The sequence below is a fragment of the Ciona robusta genome, chromosome 2, assembly GCF_009617815.1.
Source record: "Ciona robusta chromosome 2, ASM961781v2".
Lineage (NCBI taxonomy): Eukaryota > Metazoa > Chordata > Ascidiacea > Phlebobranchia > Cionidae > Ciona > Ciona robusta.
The window spans coordinates 5,920,136-5,937,788 of NC_143236.1; the positions used below are offsets into that span (position 1 = coordinate 5,920,136).

Here is a 17,653-nt window from a genome sequence, read left to right on the forward strand (position 1 = left end):
CCACGCATTTCAATAAGTTTGTAGTATACTGGCAGTTGTTTAAAAGTCACTTATTTATCCTTGCGGGGTGGGGCAACAATGGTCTTAGTAACGCAGGTTTAACTTTTTCGGTAATAATTTTATGGCATATTTCCTACTTCCAGAGCAAGTAGCATGTTGAGCTGTCGGTCCATTTCTGCTAATTTAAACATTATTAGGCCTGGGTTGACTTGCTTAAGAAGATGCTATGGCTCGGCTAACGTAACAAACGTACAACAAAATGAAGCTACAGAACAAGGTCCAAGACTTTGGATAACTGCTAAAAGACCAGACTGCAAAGCTTGGTTATGGGCAAAGTTCGATATGAAAAGGATCAAAACTCAGAACGGATATTTAAAAACAGAGCAACTAAACAAATATGTGATCTCATTTAGGAAACAGAAATTAACAACAGCAGATCACTTTGCCCTTCTAGTTTCGGCATGCGGAGACACATTGATCGGTGATCCGCAGAATAAAACAAAACTGGCGCAATCACTTTTTGATTCAGCTCCTGAAAAAGGGGTGGAGGTGTACAACGCGCTACTTCGGGTTTATCTTGAAAACAATCATCAATTCTCCCCAGAGCAATTTCTAAAACAAATGGCTGCGAATAATGTCTTACCAAACTCAAATACTTTTGAAACAATCTTAAAAATATACTGCATGTCAAACAAATTAAAGGAAGCAGAACATGTTTTTAAGTACATGATGTCAAAGTCATTTGTAATTCACCATACCATTTTCGGTAATTTGGCATATGCACACTGTATGCTAGGTGACCCTTCACAAGCAATAAACATGGTTCAAACTACCATTGATAGTAGTAAAACTAATTTGAAATCAACCTGGTCCATTGTAACATTGCTTTGCTTTGGCCTTATTAGAAGTGGAAACACACATTTGCTTGAAGAAGTGCTTCACAAATATATTTCACAATTGCCAGAATTCAGTTCTCCCTGTGTTAAAATTATTAATGAACTAGCCAACACAAACCAACGTGACATGATTCCAACTGTAATAGGTTTATGCAAACAGTTTAAGCCGGATCATATCATCCGTTATGCTGCAAAACTAACACCAGAGGACGACGTAAAATATTTGAGACAAATGTTGGAAAACTGCTATGAGGATTTCACAGTTGAAAATTCAGCGTTGCTTTGTCGGAGTTATCTGTCACGATTTAGCTTCAATGACACAGAAGAGGTTTGGAAACAGTTGGCGTTTCTCAAATCACGAATTCCTGAGAGCGAATCTGAGCTGGAAATGACCTATCTATGTATACTACTGGAGAATGAACAGTACGAGAATGCAGCAGAGTTCATGTCTCAAATGAAAGAACGAAATATTGACTTTGTACCAAGCCTGTTGCAGCCTGCCTTGAAACAAGTGAAAGGAACAAGCGCTCATGCCAGGATAGTGGGGTTTTTAAATGCAAATGGAATTCACTTAAAACCAAACAAAGTTTCAGACAAAAACGCCCCATCAAGCAGATTTATCAGATGTAAAAAACTATGTAATGACATATTACAAGATTATTTTTACGAAGCAACAGAATTGGATGTTGCAATGGGGAAATTGTCCCAAGCTATCAATGATGAAGTAATAACCCAAGATGATTTGAAGAGATTCTTTATGTGGAAGTGCAACGCGAATCTCTTAACTACTCCAACCATCAACAAAATGGTGTCGATATTGCAACGATTAGGGGAAGAAGGCAATGGAGTTGTTATTACAGAAGAAGAAGCCAAAAAATATCTGCAAAGGGAGTCTCACTTTTTATGTCCATTTTTCAGTGATCCTCCTGATTTTAAGTTTCCCAAGTTTTACAAAAGTCATCCACGTTTTCTGTACTTACTAGTTAGGAAAGGTTTAACTAACAAAATTCTCCATACAGTACACCTTCACAACCTTTCAGAAAAAGTAACTTTGCAAGTTATTTTTGATGCAATGAATCATCTACCGACAGATGAAGTGAGCCAGATCATCGCTGCATTTGAGGGAAGGCAATTGCCCGAGATGATAATCAATGCAGTGTTCTGGCATCATGTATTGACCGGAAATGTTGAAAATGTAAATGCATTTTTAAGACAACACGAACAAAACATTAATTTCGATATTGATGTGCTGCCAAAGCCAATTGCGCAATCCTTAACCGAAGAAGTGGAGACAATACTTCTGGACCATCTTGCCAAAACTATAACAACAAAAAATGCTGTGTGGTTGATCTATTTTTCCTATATTCATGCTGGTGAAACTTTAAAGGCCAAGCGGTTCCTCGAAAAATACGATTTTTCCTGTTCAAATCAGCTTCTTAGTCGACATATGAATCTTGCAGGTCAAAAGAACTCACTCAAGAAAACGACACAAGCGGTGTTGGAGAGTCTTAAAGACAACAGCGCTGTAATGAGTTGGTTTCACTACAACCAACTTTGCAGGTCGGATGATTTTGAATGGATAGAAAGTGCTACAAGTTCACTGTTGCAACAACAAAATGCACAAGATTCGCTGAAAATGAAGTGTTCTGTGTTGCTATTTGAAAAATGTGATTTGCTTGGTAAAACCCCTCCTGGCATCATCTTCCTGGATGAGACTCTGAATGACCTGGCAAAGATGGTTCTTAACAAGGATATGAATGTTCAGAGTGTGATTCAACAAGTTCAAACAGTAATTGAATCTAATTCATTTATTCCAGGAGTTATTTTGGGCTCTTTTTTAAAGAAACTAAACCCCACAGACTTTCAAGAAGCCACAAGTGCTTTGTCAACTATTTATCCTCAGTTTAAACCAGAGCTGCGTTTTGACGTTATCATGTCCCGTATACAGCAGCTGATCAACAGTGGGAAACATATGGATGCTGCCAAGTACCTTAAGAACACGTTCAGCCCACAAACTAACCAGAACTATAAAGTTTGGAAGCAGGCGATGCTATACATGGCAAAATCTGCAGTTGCATCAAGAAAGCCAGAGGTTCTGCAGGATTTGATGAACCATTCTCAAATCAACGCAAACTGGAATCAAATGCTGACAGCAAGTCTTGCTTACCATGATGCCAAGTATAAAGACATAGACTTGAAAAAACTATCTGAAGTTTCAATTGCTTTGTTGGTTAATGAGGCAAAAGATGTTGAAGTTTTTGAAAGATTGCTCACGAAGGCAGCTGAAGTGTCAGATAATAATATATTACTTCATTATTTAAAGTTTGGTTTGAGAGTCGAAGAATTTACTCCGACTATTAAAGCTGTATTTTCAAAACTTCCCGTTGCGTTGAAAATGAAAGTCGTGGAACTTGCGTATGCAGAAGTAAACAATCTGTGTGACCTGAAAAAGGTTGACAAGACAATAACTGAACTCCAAACTATATACTTTAAAGATCCAAATCAAACAATTAATGTATTTTTCAATTTTGTCAACTGGCAAAAAATAATGCAAAACGATAATGGCGCTGATATTATTGATTTGTGTTTGGAGAAATATTACAGTGGGTTACCATATCAACACGCTCCTGCAATGATCAACTATGTATTAGGTTTAATGTATAGAATGCAATTTAAAATAGAGAAGTTTGACTGAGAATTAGTAACAAATACTAAAGTTGTTTCGTTATAAATTCAGTAACAGGTTCAATAATAAACTTACTGTTTTTTATTATTGTGTTAATATATTTCAACAAACAATTTATCTGAAAAATGTTTTGTGAAATTTAGGAATTTTTTTTAAAAAAAATGTAGCGTGACTGAGTAAGCAATTTAAAACAATGTTTCAACAATTCTGTAATTGGATATTTTTCGCACCTTTAGTTTTCAATGCATAAATCATTTAAAACAAACGTTTTTTAATTGTTCCAGTTTTCATCATTATATTTGTTTTGATTTAGGAACACAATATGGGTAGTAGGGTTTTGCTGGCCGTTTGTACTCTAGTGTTAGCTTTGTACTGCCACGGGGAGAACGAAGACAACTCTGAGCTTAGATTATATCGCAAATTGTTTAGAGTAAAAAGAAAGGAACATATTGCAATTGTGCAGAAGCTTCTTCTGATGGATGACATCGAAAAACATGCAGCGTTTATACAAATGTCAATGGAAACCATTGTGAAGGTAAAATTTGTTAATAGAACTAAACACAAACATGTTGCATGTACTTTAAAATGAAGTTTTCTTTTAAAAGAAAAATCAAACAACGGTTTAATGTATTGTTTTACATACTTTTCAGACCATCCAAGAATCTCAACAAGTTTTGAAATCAGAGAACTACACACCTGGAAGGACCTTTCCCACGGACACTTCTGCAAAAGAAGGTTTATTTAAAACCAGACACTAAAATTTGTAAAATATAAAATCATAAATTCTTCATTTTAGCACAAACTAAAACCTGTAGAATATAATAACTATGAATAATCACAAAAGCACAATAATCATGAAAGAACACTTGTATAATATTCGTGAAATATAATAAAATAATCGTAAATTTATTTTTCAGCACTCTCTCTTATCCTTGAGAACACAGCACTATTCACTGACCTGATTGTGAGGTTTCCCAAGCTTGGACATTACTTTTTTGAACAGAACAAAATGTCATGGTTGAGGGTGATGGCTCCAGCAATAACCACATGTAGTGCCACAGGGGTGTATGATGGGGATCACCAGCTTATTTTACACTCGGTCAGTGGGCTGAATTTTAAGACTTTAAATTTTAGTTTAGAGATCGACAGTAACGGATGTCCTGCCATCTTTAAACAGAATTACGTTACTGAAAACGCAATACCTCAACTGTGTGTACACACACAGTTGCATTTTTTTGTTAGTCTATCTATATGTATCGGAACTCTGAACCAGTAACAAAAGTGGGCAAATCTAATAACAATCTTAACTCTCCTTATTGCGCTTACATTAATAAAATATTACACCATTATAAAGTCATTCACCGGCTAGTCCAATTTTTTACCATCTAACTGTGACTTTTACTTGCAGCTGCAACAAGAGCTTGGCATTGGTGAAAAGGATCCACTCTACATAAACCCATTTCTGCAGGAATCAAAGCAAGGGGTAGATACAAATATCTGAATGTGTTATTTAGGTGTTTACCCTTAAACATCAACTAAAAAAAATCTTGTTGTTCAGAGGCCACTTACTGCAGAAGAAAGAGAGCAAATTTACAGGGAAGAAAAAAGAGAAAAAAAGAAGCAAAAATTGAAGAAACGTACCGGACCGCGTTTAACAAACACATCGGAGTTGTAACATTTGTTTCTTATTTTATTAAAGTGCAATTTTTTAATATATTTCGGAATCAAGATGTTGCCATGTTAATGTAAAAGAGAAATCTTTTGAGTGTGTTTACAAGGTTTCTTTCTAGTGTTTTGAAATTTGCACACAAATAAAAACAAAAATAGGGCAGTACAAATGCTAGGTAGGTGCTTATTATCTTGCCCACTTAAGTGTCAATCATTGTCATCTCTAGTAAATATTAAAAGGTGGTATATCTGTACAACGGTATGTGTACCGTTGATCTGTAATTTAGGCTAAGCACAACCATTGTTCAATCGATACTAAATTCCATAATATCGTGTAAAACTGTGATTTGTGCCGTGCACTACTTCTTGTAACTGGACCCTTTTGGTTTATTTTATGTTTGTTTCTATTTATACAGCATTTTCATTTAAATTATACGGCAAAGAATAATTTGAGCAGTTGTTTGACAAATAACCCACAGTGGTGTCAAATTCATTTTCGAAAACAAATTTTGTTCAGCCTTTAAAATAAGATGGCTTAAAATGTTTCTTACATTAAGAAAAAAAGCATCTCTATTCGAAATTCATTGCAATGGATTTGCAGGATTGAAATAATAACAAAACAGCGCTGTTGTTGTAACTTGAAAACTTCAAGTGTCATCTTCACTTTGCGAGTAACAAGCAAAATTTCGTCGTTTAAACTTAGGGGGAGCTAGATTAGTTTGAGAGTCCGATACTTCTGAGTCTGTGTCGCTCAGTCGTTTGGGACAAACATGGTTGTTGCCGATGTCTGAATCAGAGGAAGAGACAGGGGAAAATGGCATTTCTGTCTCTGAGGATGTTGTGTTTGATGTCCGGAGGGGAGTGGATGAGAGAGGATCATTGACGGGGGATGGGAGGTTCATCGAGAAGCGGGCAGCTAACCGGATCGGAGTTTTGAAGGGAGCGTCTTGCTTTGTTTCACTTTGGAACAGTTTTGTTAAATTTTAGTAAAAAAATTACTATAAACAAAAAGGTGGAAAAAATATAAAAAAGCAACATAAGGATTTTTTGTTTAATTCTAGGCAGTAAGAATATAATTTTTAACAAAAAACTGGAAAAATATATAAAAAGCAACATGGAGATACTTTTGTTAAATTCCTATTCTGGGCAGTGAAAAAATTAAATAAAATGCCTAAAAAATATATATAAAAAAGCAACACTATCTGTAATACAAAAAATCCCTCGAAAAACCCTAGCATGAAGTACGAACCCTGTTTCCACTTCTTCCTCCGACATAGAGGAGAGAGATGTTGCTCCTGCATCATCAGTCGTAGTTGCTCCTTCATCTTGTGGGGATTCTTCTGCTAACTTCACATCAGTAACTGCACAAAGATTGAATGGAGTAACTTCATGTTTTTGTTGTTGTATTTTTGGAGTAATTTTAGCATTTTTTGTAGCATAGTCCTACCAGTCGCCCAGGCAACATAAGTAAGCAAGCATTATTTCCAGAAACCAAACTAATATAGAAATTCTAGGTGCTTTTGCAAATACTTTGCGAGAATTTATATGAAATTGACTTTCTCAAAACTTCATTTTATATAATTATGGAAACATTACCTAATACCACTAAAAATAATGACGATATTTAAACACTCTCTTAAAAAATCTCTTAAAAAAACAAACAAAATACTTCCATACTACTAACCTTCTTCAGTATCTGAGTCTCCAAGGTCAATTTCATCGGGGTTGATTGACACGTTGCTTATCACGGTACTATGTCCATCGTCCCCACTTATCCATGAAGAATCATTTAAAAGTGAATTCCGGTTCATACTTTCACGTTTTGACTGAGTTTAAAAACAGATGTTTAAATACACATACTAAACACAGAATAAAAAATATCTATACTATAAAAAGCAAGACTATTATTTTAAATCCAAACATGTTAAACGTTCTTAAAAATCTGTACCCAAGATTTAGGTTACCATTTTAATTCAAGAATGTGAATGAATGAATGAAGGAAATTTATTTCATCTCTTCGGTCACGATAACGAAGAACAAGAGAGTTGACAAAAAGCAAAAAGACGGGTAGTAAAAGACACGTTTATTGATAAAAAAGAAAGAAATAATGTTTTGGATAAAAGGCGTGACCGTTACACCCTAAAACGATACAATGTCAAAATTAAATAAATAACATTTTCAAATTAAAGTGTAAAATAAAGTCTATAATGAGTTATAAGCTAAATTAAATAAAGTTTTATAATGCCATTTTTTTATGCCGATATGTTATGTAACTTGTTAAAACAAATGTCAATTACCTCCATAATCATAATGATGGGATCTGTAATACCAAGTTTCAGACACATTTGAGTGGTTTGGTTGTTAATTCTGTGTTGGACGACACTGTGTCGACGGTGATTTTGTGGATCGTAAAAACAGGAGGAGTCTGGTTTGAAGTTGCGAGGGATTTTTAAATCCCCATCCAGTTGTTTTATCACCTGTTTAATGCATGTAAAATTTAAGTAGAAGAAATGTCACCTAATAACCTTGCATGGCCAAGCATACATCTTCCTAATTGCAAGCTACCACTTATTTGAGAGTGTTTTATTGCTGGTATTTTGGACATTCTATTAGTTGTAGCAATGACCATTAAGTATCTTGGTTAAGAAAACAAAACGCTAGAAATGTAGTTTCGTAAACCATTATTCATAACGACAAGTGCCACACTCTCAACATAAGGGAACCATTGTCCCATCATAGATATATATGGCAGATTATTGAGAAAACTTGAAAACTTTTGCAATGAATGTACCCGATATCATTCAATTTGTTGTCACAAGAGAGAAGAGTATAATGTTTTTGTCATTTTTTTGATTAAACCAATTTTGTTTTTAAAAATAAAAAAAATGAACCAACCTCTTCAATTTTTTCTTCATCAACTGAAAAATCTGATTTCTCATGAAGACCGGGAGTAGGAAGAATGAAGGAGGATGGAGAGACGGATGTTAGATGATTTGTCTCCTTGAGAACTGCGAGCCACTCTGCATCATAATAAAGTTCATCTGGAAAAACAGGTGGAATGTTTTTAAATTAACAATTAATGAACAAAATTTTATATATTTTAAAATATATATATATATATATATATATATACAAGATTTTTACAATTTTACAATTTTTTTCTCTTTGAAATACACATTTTTTCTTTTTCATTTTTTTGTAAACAATTTTTTAAAAAACAATTTAAAATTAGAAATACCTGAAAGGTTTTCTTGGCAAGGTATGTCGATAACTTGAAGAAAGTCACGATGAGGTAAACACTTGTCAAGTGCAAGAAACTTAGTTTGGTTATTCTGTATCAACAACCAATTAATTAGTTTAAATAAACGGTTAAATGCTACCTATTTATCCTTATGATGGGAAAATTCAGGGGGATATAACATGGGTGTTCTTTTTATATACACTTTATATCCACTTACAAATTCCTTACTGGTTAATGTTTTCTTAGCTTTTCGTCTGGTTAACAATTTGGGTAAATCATTTGTGACCACATGGTTAGTAAAATTACTTAACCTTTCTGTCTTTAAACACGCATATATAACACAATAGTTTTCAACAACTTTGCTATGGTGGCGGAAACAACAAACATTTAAAAGCAACATACAAATTTTAAAACTGCAGATCAAACAAATGCTGCAGTTTAGCTCATATTTTTTGCGACGATTATGCAGACACATGAAGAGAACAGACCATACAGGAACGGGCAAATATGTTGAGTATATTACTATTTACTTTAGTAGGAGTTGATTCATTCACTTCATGGTCAATTATTGCAGCAAACTTGACATGAAGGTGGCCTGAGAACCAATAGTGAGGTCTTATTGCTGTCAGTAGTTGCCATGCCGGTAAACTACCTAGCTGGTTGTTTTCTACATCCTCTGTGGAAAAATATAAAAGAATTTGTTACAATCAATCTGTTATCATTTTATGTAACATTAATTATATATATATTAAGCCTATATAGTTCATGGCTAGACCAGGAGACAAAAAACTTGCAGGAACATTGTGTTACTATTATAATGAATAAGGAACAGAAGCAACTTTTAATGGGACGTGTATTGTATGTACTTATTAGCTCTGTGTGATTTCCTATAGACCTAAACCATTTTTTGTTAACCAGATAATCAGTAACAACACAGAAAGTATTGTACAAAAAAATACAGTTAAAAACAAAACAAGAAGTATTGTGCAAAAGAATAAAGTTCAAAGCAAAAGAAGAAAATCAACAAAACAAAAAAATATTCTGCAAGCTGATATGCTTATGCTTACTTCTAAAGAATGTTTTTTTTCTCAATAATTCTTCCTTGTCTCCATGTTCAACTACACCGTTGGGCCAGTCATGTGACATCATGATGTCCATGTCTTTCTTCAGCTGTTTTAGCCTGAAAAAACACATTATTTTGAACAGAGTACAATAATAAATTAATAAACCTTGTAGTCTTATATCTTTAAGGCTGTTTAAAAGCAAAAAAGTTAAAACAAACAACATTTCAAATTCTGTTATCACCTGAAAACTTCAATATTTCTTATATGATAAACACTCCGTTTTGTGCTTTGGTTATAAGGTGGGATTTCATGGTGGCCTTTAGAATAATCATGCTGCTTAAAAATCCCAGTTAGGCCACCTATTCTGATTCCTTTGTAGCTCACCACACCAGCATAACCAAGGAAATAAATATTCGGAGCAACCCATCCACCAAATGGCAATTCCTAAATAATATCACTCATTCAGAAAGAAGTAAGTACACTGTTTTATACGAGCTAAAATGTAATTCTTGATGCAAATAAAAAATGCCAAAAAATGCAACACATTTAAATAATATTATGCCATTCATAAAGAAGTAATTACACCGTTATTATATGGGTAACTGAACTTATTTACACCAGAAAAAACTACGAAAATAATGCAAAACCTTTTAATACGAAAATGCACCACCTTTTATTGCAAAAATGCTGCTAACTTAGTAAAACAAATACAACAAGAATTACCTGCAAATAGTTTGATGCTTCGTGATTCCCGCCTATGAATATGGTAAGGTAAGGTGCAACCTTCTTGCCAGAGTAATACTCCCAGAAATCCTGCATAGACTTATGCTTATCGGGACACGACATACAATTTAAATCCGCTTCATTTCTAACTGCTTGGAAGTCACCACAACATAACACGAGGCCGATTTTAATTTCTTCCTTTTTCTCAATGAATTGAAGAGTCTCGTATATTTTATTGAGCTCTCCATGGCAGCAGCCTTCAACAGCAATGTGCATTTTATCTAAAAAATGATGGATTAATATATAGCAGTCAGTTAGTAGGCTAGTGAAGAATCTTTCCCCCATTTTATTTGCTAACTACTAACCCCTATAACCACTAACCCCCTAACCACCAACACTTCCCACCATCCTATTCTGCCATGTACCGGAGGATTTTTCACCAATGCCAGTAACTACAACTCATAAGTACAGTCATGACTTGAGACTCCTATATATAGCCTATCATTTTGTCCGGCGCCGTGGCGTAGTGGTTAGCGCGCCTGCCTGTAACCATTAGGTAATTGGTTCAAGGCTCGTCGCTGCTACCATTGTGGGCGTATGTGTCCTTGGGCAAGACACTTAACGACAATTGCTCCAACCCAGTGGTCACTAATGGGTTGTCCAAATTATCAGCCATACATAAAAAAAAAATGAAAAAATTCCCAAAAAAATAATCACCCACAAAGTAACATACATGGTAACTCGTAAGCTGGCACGAGGTGTTAAACCCGTGTGATAACGACTGTCGTTTTCCGGCCACGCGAGGATAAAGTAAGTTACATTCATTCATTCATTCATTTATGTATTGCCACATACAGATACTCAGATTTGTATATAGGCATAATTCGTAATATTATTCAGTAGTTACAATAATGCAACTAATTCTTTGGAGAATTTTAAACACAATTGATTAATATGAAAGGTTACTTGTACTTACATTCGTTGCTTGCTGCTTACCGATTTACAATACGATATTATGTTAACAGAACAAGAGATCACAGCTATAATGAGTAAGCACGTATTATAATAATTGGATTATTAGTAATTAATTATTTTACTGCAGCGGGGTCGACTAAGCCGTGTAGCAGTAGATAGAATACATTTATAAACGAGGATTGAGTGATTGGTAAACAACATGTGTAAATACACCATGTGTTGACTTGTAAACGTACACTAGTTATTATAACCTTGGCGTCGAATAAAAACGTTTGTTTTGTAAATTGGAACAAAGTTTAATTATGCAGTAATTAGTGATGCTACCATGTAATATTAATCAGATACGGTTTAACTAAACATAATGTTTGAATAACGGTCATATTATCAAGTATAAGAAAAATTTTGTCTAAAGCCAAAAAGTCCCAATTACTAAGTTACTAACGGACTTCTGACACGCTGAAGTTTAAGTTGCCCGCGGGCAATGTAATAAATAATTACTTGTTAATTAGGCGACTTTATACACTATGATTTATATAACTCTACCGGTGGTTCTTATAGCACAGATTTTTTTAAAAACGTCGGAGCGTCGTCTGTATATATCACACCAAGTTTTAGCGATAATTTTATTTGAGATAAAAAGCACCTAAGTTTAGATTTAAATCGTATATAACCCGTGTTTTCCCCGTAATATGACTATAAAGTAAACAAAATTAATTTACAGACAAAATGTAACATTTTTCACCTTTAGTAAACATTTTGACGTCATACAAATGCATCGACTTGACCTGTTCGCTCACTGTTAGGTCACTTGCTGTAAAAAAATTATGTAGGCTAATCATACAGATCTACACTCTATAATAACAACTACGAACTTAATGCCAAATAAAACATTTAAACCATTCACGTAAAACACCTGTAATGCTCGCTGAAGCCTGGTCACTCTGTTTTGGGTTTCTCACCAAAAATTCATCCGTTTTCTTTTCAACTTTTTTCTGTTCGTTTTCATCGGGATCTTAGCCATCCATTTCTCTGTTTATAAAACTAAACATTACATATAAGTTTTAGTAGCCCACAATAGATTAAGTTTGGAAATTGGTATATTGTATTATAGGCCTACACTTTTTACGTTGTACAATTCTATTGTGCAAGACGGTACCGTTTCCCAACTAATTTATGTTCCATGCCTAAGGAATAAATTAATAAAAACAGGTTTTCAAAATGTACTCACTCTATTTTTAGAGTAATTTTCGCGTTTCTTAACTGGTGGAGGTCGGGGCAAAATCTAGCAATCTTGTGAAACTTCACTTGTATATCTTGCTGCAGTTTGCCGCTAGCTCTATCGCTTCCCATTTCTTCCTGCCATACTTTCCTTGGCCTCAAATTAAGCTGAACTGTATATGTGAGTCGAGGTACTTGTAGTTCCTGGTGAGCGCCATCACACATATATATCATACATGATACAACACAGCGCTGCTGCGACCCCACCTTTTCTGACAATTGACTTCGTTAGCTCTTCATTCACTCTCCTATTCCTTACCATCGATGTATCTAACTCACTTAGACTACGGAACCATACAAATTGTCGAGGTGTTACATCCACGAAACAATCATCAGGAAAAGTGACAGTAAATCGGTAAAACACTACTTCGATCTCCATTTTCCGATACGTTTAACAGCTCTACCAAACATTTGCAACCAAACGCTGATGGTTACTCATCTACCCAATTTGATTATGAAATAATTTTGTGTAATTATAGCAAACATAGGCTACATGATTTACTGTTTGCTTCACGTAAGCATACTATTTACTTCATCGGTAATGGTGAACTTAATATTCTAACGATTAGGCTATTTAGTGCCTAAAAGATAATAAGTGTAGGCTATATTACCATGAGTGACATTAACTTCCGTGAAATATCCTATAAATTGATTCGAGGGAGTATATAAGTTATACTTAAATTAAAGAAAATTTCCCAAGAAGATTTTGTAAAACGATTTGCAATGTGTTTCGTAATTGCCCTTTTCTGTTTTGTTTTTGCTTACCGATCCTCAAAATTCTGTGAAACATGAGTCGAAGTTACAGATCGAGCGGTCGCGCGGTAAACAAGGGACATTGGCTTCGTCGTGGTTTGATTGTGCTACCGCATTTTACGATGACCTAACGTGAAAAGTTACGCAAAGGCAAAGAAATATGAACCATATCACATTCCTTATATGTAAACAATAGTAGACACTCTTTTTACACGATATATTTACAGCCGATGAATAAAACATATATACGACGATAGCTAGATTTATGGTTGTGTGAATTATTTTTCCCCGTATGATGGCGGGGCAGTGGCAGTATTGTTTTAATGCTTTGGGACAAAGATTTACATATACGCCGTCAATATAGCAGTGGGCTGGAGTTTCGTCACTATATTTTATTGGGGTGTGACATAATACACTTCTTCGCTGAAGCGGAAAATTAACACTTAATGTAGAAAAACGAGAAAAATAGGTTTAAAATTATATGCGTCTTACAAAACAGTGAAATTGTTATTACGTAGTTACAGTATATGTTTGTTTTCCCCGTAACTTTTGAATGGTAGTAAGTGCAACTTTAGAATATATAATAGGATTTAACACACTGTTAATGGGGAGTAATATCCCGGCACTTACAACATATACAATGTTGTCAAGATGTACACCAGATAAACTGATGAAAGCCATCAGGCAAATTGGAATCCAACAGCAAAAATTGGACAATATCATCTTGAAAATAGTTTGTAGCAGTTTTTTAGATCTCTTGTTGCTTCCCTTTGTGATTTTGTTACTTTTACGAAACAAGCATGCGTAGACCAGGGCAATATAGATAAACAGAATAAAGTTAAAGACGATAAGAAACGTTGAGTATTCCCAAGCTTCGTCGTCTCCACTTTTCACGAACAACTTGGGCATGCACACGCTCGTAGCGCTGAAGTATCCGAACTCGCCTTTTATTTTTAACTCCTTGAATACTTCGGCTACTGTTTGCTTAACTTGTATCCAGTCTTTGGGTGTTGTTGCATTCGCCACAAATTGCGACGCCCTATTGGCAAGCCAAACCACTTTACTTTTTGGAATCTCCTGTTGGGCGAAGAAATAGTTTGGGAACCACAGCGTATTAACGAAGTAGCCCGATTGGCCTATTGATGGAATACAAGCCAACAATATGCCAATCAACCAAGCACAAATAGATGGGATAATGTAGCCGAGGTTTTTCACGTTTCTCATCTTAATAGGAAAATAGACAGAGAAGAGTCGAAACGTAGCCATCGTCGCCATTATAAGCGCTGATACTTCGGTTGAAATAACCACAAGCGTCCCCAGGAAAGAACAAAGACTGCTGCTTCTCCATTGCGCGTCATGGTGACAGTAACTGCCCGAAAACTGAACTCCCACTCCAGAAATTGCCAGGAGATAAATTCCCATTAAAGAATCAGAGACGGAGAGATTTATTAAAAACGTAAGAAACGATGTCTTAAGCAGGTCCGTATTTCCGCTGATGATTAGCTCCAAAACTGAAGTTGTAAAAACTACGATGTTTCCAAGCAGCGCTAGAGAACCCAACAGCCAGAAAATGACTCTAAACCATGTACTTCCGATCATTTCAAAAGGAGATGAAAATACGTGACTTTTTGAGCTTACAGGCGGGCATTCATCACTACCATCACTGCAGTCTTTGATGCCGTTTTCTACGCGGTCACGTGCGATTGAAAGTGGTTGCTTGCTCTTACAGTAGAAGCGAGAATCGGAACATACGGACTCCAATTCGTCCGAACCATCAGTACAGTCTGGCACACCATCACAGAGCAACGATTTTCCGATGCTAAACAGTAACTTAGTTTTGTTGTGGCAATAAAAACGACCCTGACAGTTTACCTCGTCGAACCCCAGGCTACAAATTCTGTAATAAGAAAGTGGAATACCGTCGCAGTATTGCCTTTTGTGTAGAAAAAGATAGCCGTATTTTTCCCAAATCGCAGTGGCTTGCCGTTGGTGACATCTTATAGCAAAATCGCAAAAATGGGTCTGATTTGGACAGCCTACGTTGCATTCATCTTCCCGATTGTAGCATTCAGGTATCCCATCGCACATGGTTGCGTTTTTGTAGATCGTACGGAGTCGGTCCGTCGGACAGAAAATATACCCTGTACCATTACGTTCAACTGTGTCATCTGCGTTCGGCTTGCTACAGTATTTTGTATTTGATTCTCCATCACAAGTGAGCGACTTATTGCAGGTAACCTGTTCGCTTGGAAGGCATTCGCCGTTACATAATATAAACCCGATCGAGCAAATGTTTTTCGATTCTCCCAAAACCTCATCACAGAGCGTTTGGTTCTCGCATAAGCATTCGTCAGATACATCATAACAGTCTACAACACCATCGCAAACTTGCATGGGCGATAACAACAACTTTTTATCCAAGCACTGGAAACATTTCAATTTTCCATCGACGTAACAAATGTCTGATTTGTCCTCACAGTACGAATTATTATTACGAAGATTTTTTTGCGCGAGAACACACGATGGTTTGTGTTGTTGATAGTCATTTACTGCCCTGCATTTAAAACCAGGGACGTCGTACAATTCATCTGTGCCGTCAGCGCAATCAGAAAAGCCGTTGCACAAATTCGGGCCAATAACCCAACCTTTATCTTCACATTGAACGAAGCCGTTTCTGATATAATATTTATAGGAACAGATCCATTTGGTCTCAGTCACATTTAAAGTATGAGGTGAATAGAAGTCGATATGTTTACACCCTCTTTCCCTAGGCCGCGTTTTGTTTAGCTCCAAAAGGTAATTATAGCTTGATTCATTGCACAGAAAAACGCTGGTAGTTGTGGCTTCTATGGAGCTTCGATAATAATAAGGAACGGCTCTTCTTGCATTTACTTTTATAATTTCACACGATTCGTCAGAAAAATCTTTACAATGCTGCGTTCCATCGAGGAGGTCTTTTATTTCAACGCACCCCAGGCTCGATGTGCAGTTGTTAGGGTTTAGTATACATCCACACTTTACACTCCTGCTACCACAGGTGCAGTTAGTTTCGTCGGAAAAGTCTTCACAGTCCCGATCCTCGTCGCATGTATACCTATCCTTGTAACACTGCCTATGATAACGCCCGAACTTTGAACAAGTCCCTCCATTTTTACGACAGTCACACTCGCGTTCATTACTTGCACAAGTATATTCGCAATTCTGTTCATCACTCCAATCCCCGCAATGGTTTTTCCCGTCACATCTCCTTCTTTCACTAAAACACGGCCAGTAGTAAATCCGGTTACTTCTGTCGCATGATCCGTTAAGATGGCAGCTGCACGGCGTTTGGTTGGCCAATTCACAAACATGACTGCAGTTCTTTTCGTCGCTCCAATCTCCACAGTCATTGTAGCCGTTGCATTTCTGATTATCCGTGTATATTCCGCGTACTCTCTCTCCGCTTCTAAAGCAAAATTGCTTCTCCCGTTGGCAGTCGCACTCAGATTCCCCTGTTTAAAAATTTGTATTATATCCAGAACTGGATTTTATATGGAACCCAGTTCTGGATGCCCAGCATATAGTAGGGTGGGGGAAGATAGAACACCTTTTCATTCTATATTTTCTCGTCCAATTCGGTAGTAAATACAGTATATTCAAACAATTATAAACCGCATCCTCACGACTCCAACAGACCGCTGTTAATTGTTTAAAACACGATCGGGATATTTGGATATTATGTGTTAAAAATGTGTCCGATCTCCCCCTATACCCTATTATATGGACATCATATTCTCTTACTGTACTATAATAAGGTAACACTTATCACCGAAATACTTTAAAATGAGATTGCAGTACACTCAGTCGCTGTGATTTATCTGAGTTGAGTTATATTTTTAGGAAGCACACATGTTATAATATAAAAAATAAACTGATGATTTTTTACATAAACTTACCTGGGAGGAGAACTGCTTGCATAAACGAGATGTTCAAAAACCAGATGAAAATTATTATCATTAGTTTCATATTCTTATTTTACGTAAAATTCAGAAAGGAAAAAAATGCACCATTTTCCGCAATCTGTAAGAAATATTTAATATATATTGTACATAACGGCTAACAGTAGTACACCAACAGTGTACTATCTAAAATGTTGACTGTCTTATTCTATTTTGGTGATTCCGGGAAAAGCAGTTGCAATAAAAACGTCACTTGCGTTACGCACTTCCCGATATTTTGTTCATTAAACTGCAGGATTTGGTTAACATAAAAGTTCCATTACTTTTTTTGTTTTCGACCGCCTGTACTGTCATCTTCTAGACTTCATGTAATGTAATGTAACTAACAACCCATAAAGTAACATACGTGGTAACTCGTAAGCTGGCACGAG

General features: G+C 35.9%; 4 protein-coding genes across 4 annotated transcripts; 2 read left to right on the forward strand and 2 right to left on the reverse strand.

Annotated features, from left to right (window-relative positions):
* The first annotated feature begins 22 nt into the window (after positions 1-22).
* Positions 23-3,903, forward strand: LOC149740566 (uncharacterized). Its single transcript, XM_089872749.1, has one exon. The coding sequence runs from the start codon at positions 154-156 to the stop codon at positions 3,589-3,591; it is 3,438 nt and encodes a 1,145-aa protein (XP_089728875.1). The 5' UTR covers positions 23-153; the 3' UTR covers positions 3,592-3,903.
* LOC149740567 (coiled-coil domain-containing protein 134-like) lies at positions 3,903-5,703 on the forward strand. Its single transcript, XM_089872780.1, has 5 exons — positions 3,903-4,117; positions 4,233-4,317; positions 4,500-4,681; positions 4,991-5,065; positions 5,141-5,703. Exons 1-5 carry the CDS (start codon positions 3,905-3,907, stop codon positions 5,255-5,257), a joined length of 672 nt encoding a protein of 223 aa, XP_089728906.1. The 5' UTR covers positions 3,903-3,904; the 3' UTR covers positions 5,258-5,703.
* LOC149740568 (lariat debranching enzyme-like) lies at positions 5,614-11,529 on the reverse strand. Its single transcript, XM_089872765.1, has 11 exons — positions 11,255-11,529; positions 10,279-10,559; positions 9,797-9,999; positions 9,559-9,671; positions 9,022-9,167; positions 8,489-8,582; positions 8,146-8,291; positions 7,548-7,727; positions 6,935-7,076; positions 6,500-6,611; positions 5,614-6,210 (listed from the first exon to the last, which is right to left on the reverse strand). The coding sequence occupies exons 2-11, from the start codon at positions 10,552-10,554 to the stop codon at positions 5,898-5,900; spliced, it is 1,725 nt and encodes a 574-aa protein (XP_089728891.1). The 5' UTR covers positions 10,555-10,559; positions 11,255-11,529; the 3' UTR covers positions 5,614-5,897.
* A 1,846-nt stretch (positions 11,530-13,375) lies between these two features.
* LOC149740569 (uncharacterized) lies at positions 13,376-17,633 on the reverse strand. Its single transcript, XM_089872750.1, has 2 exons — positions 17,220-17,633; positions 13,376-16,775 (listed from the first exon to the last, which is right to left on the reverse strand). Exons 1-2 carry the CDS (start codon positions 17,287-17,289, stop codon positions 13,795-13,797), a joined length of 3,051 nt encoding a protein of 1,016 aa, XP_089728876.1. The 5' UTR covers positions 17,290-17,633; the 3' UTR covers positions 13,376-13,794.
* Positions 17,634-17,653: the final 20 nt, after the last annotated feature.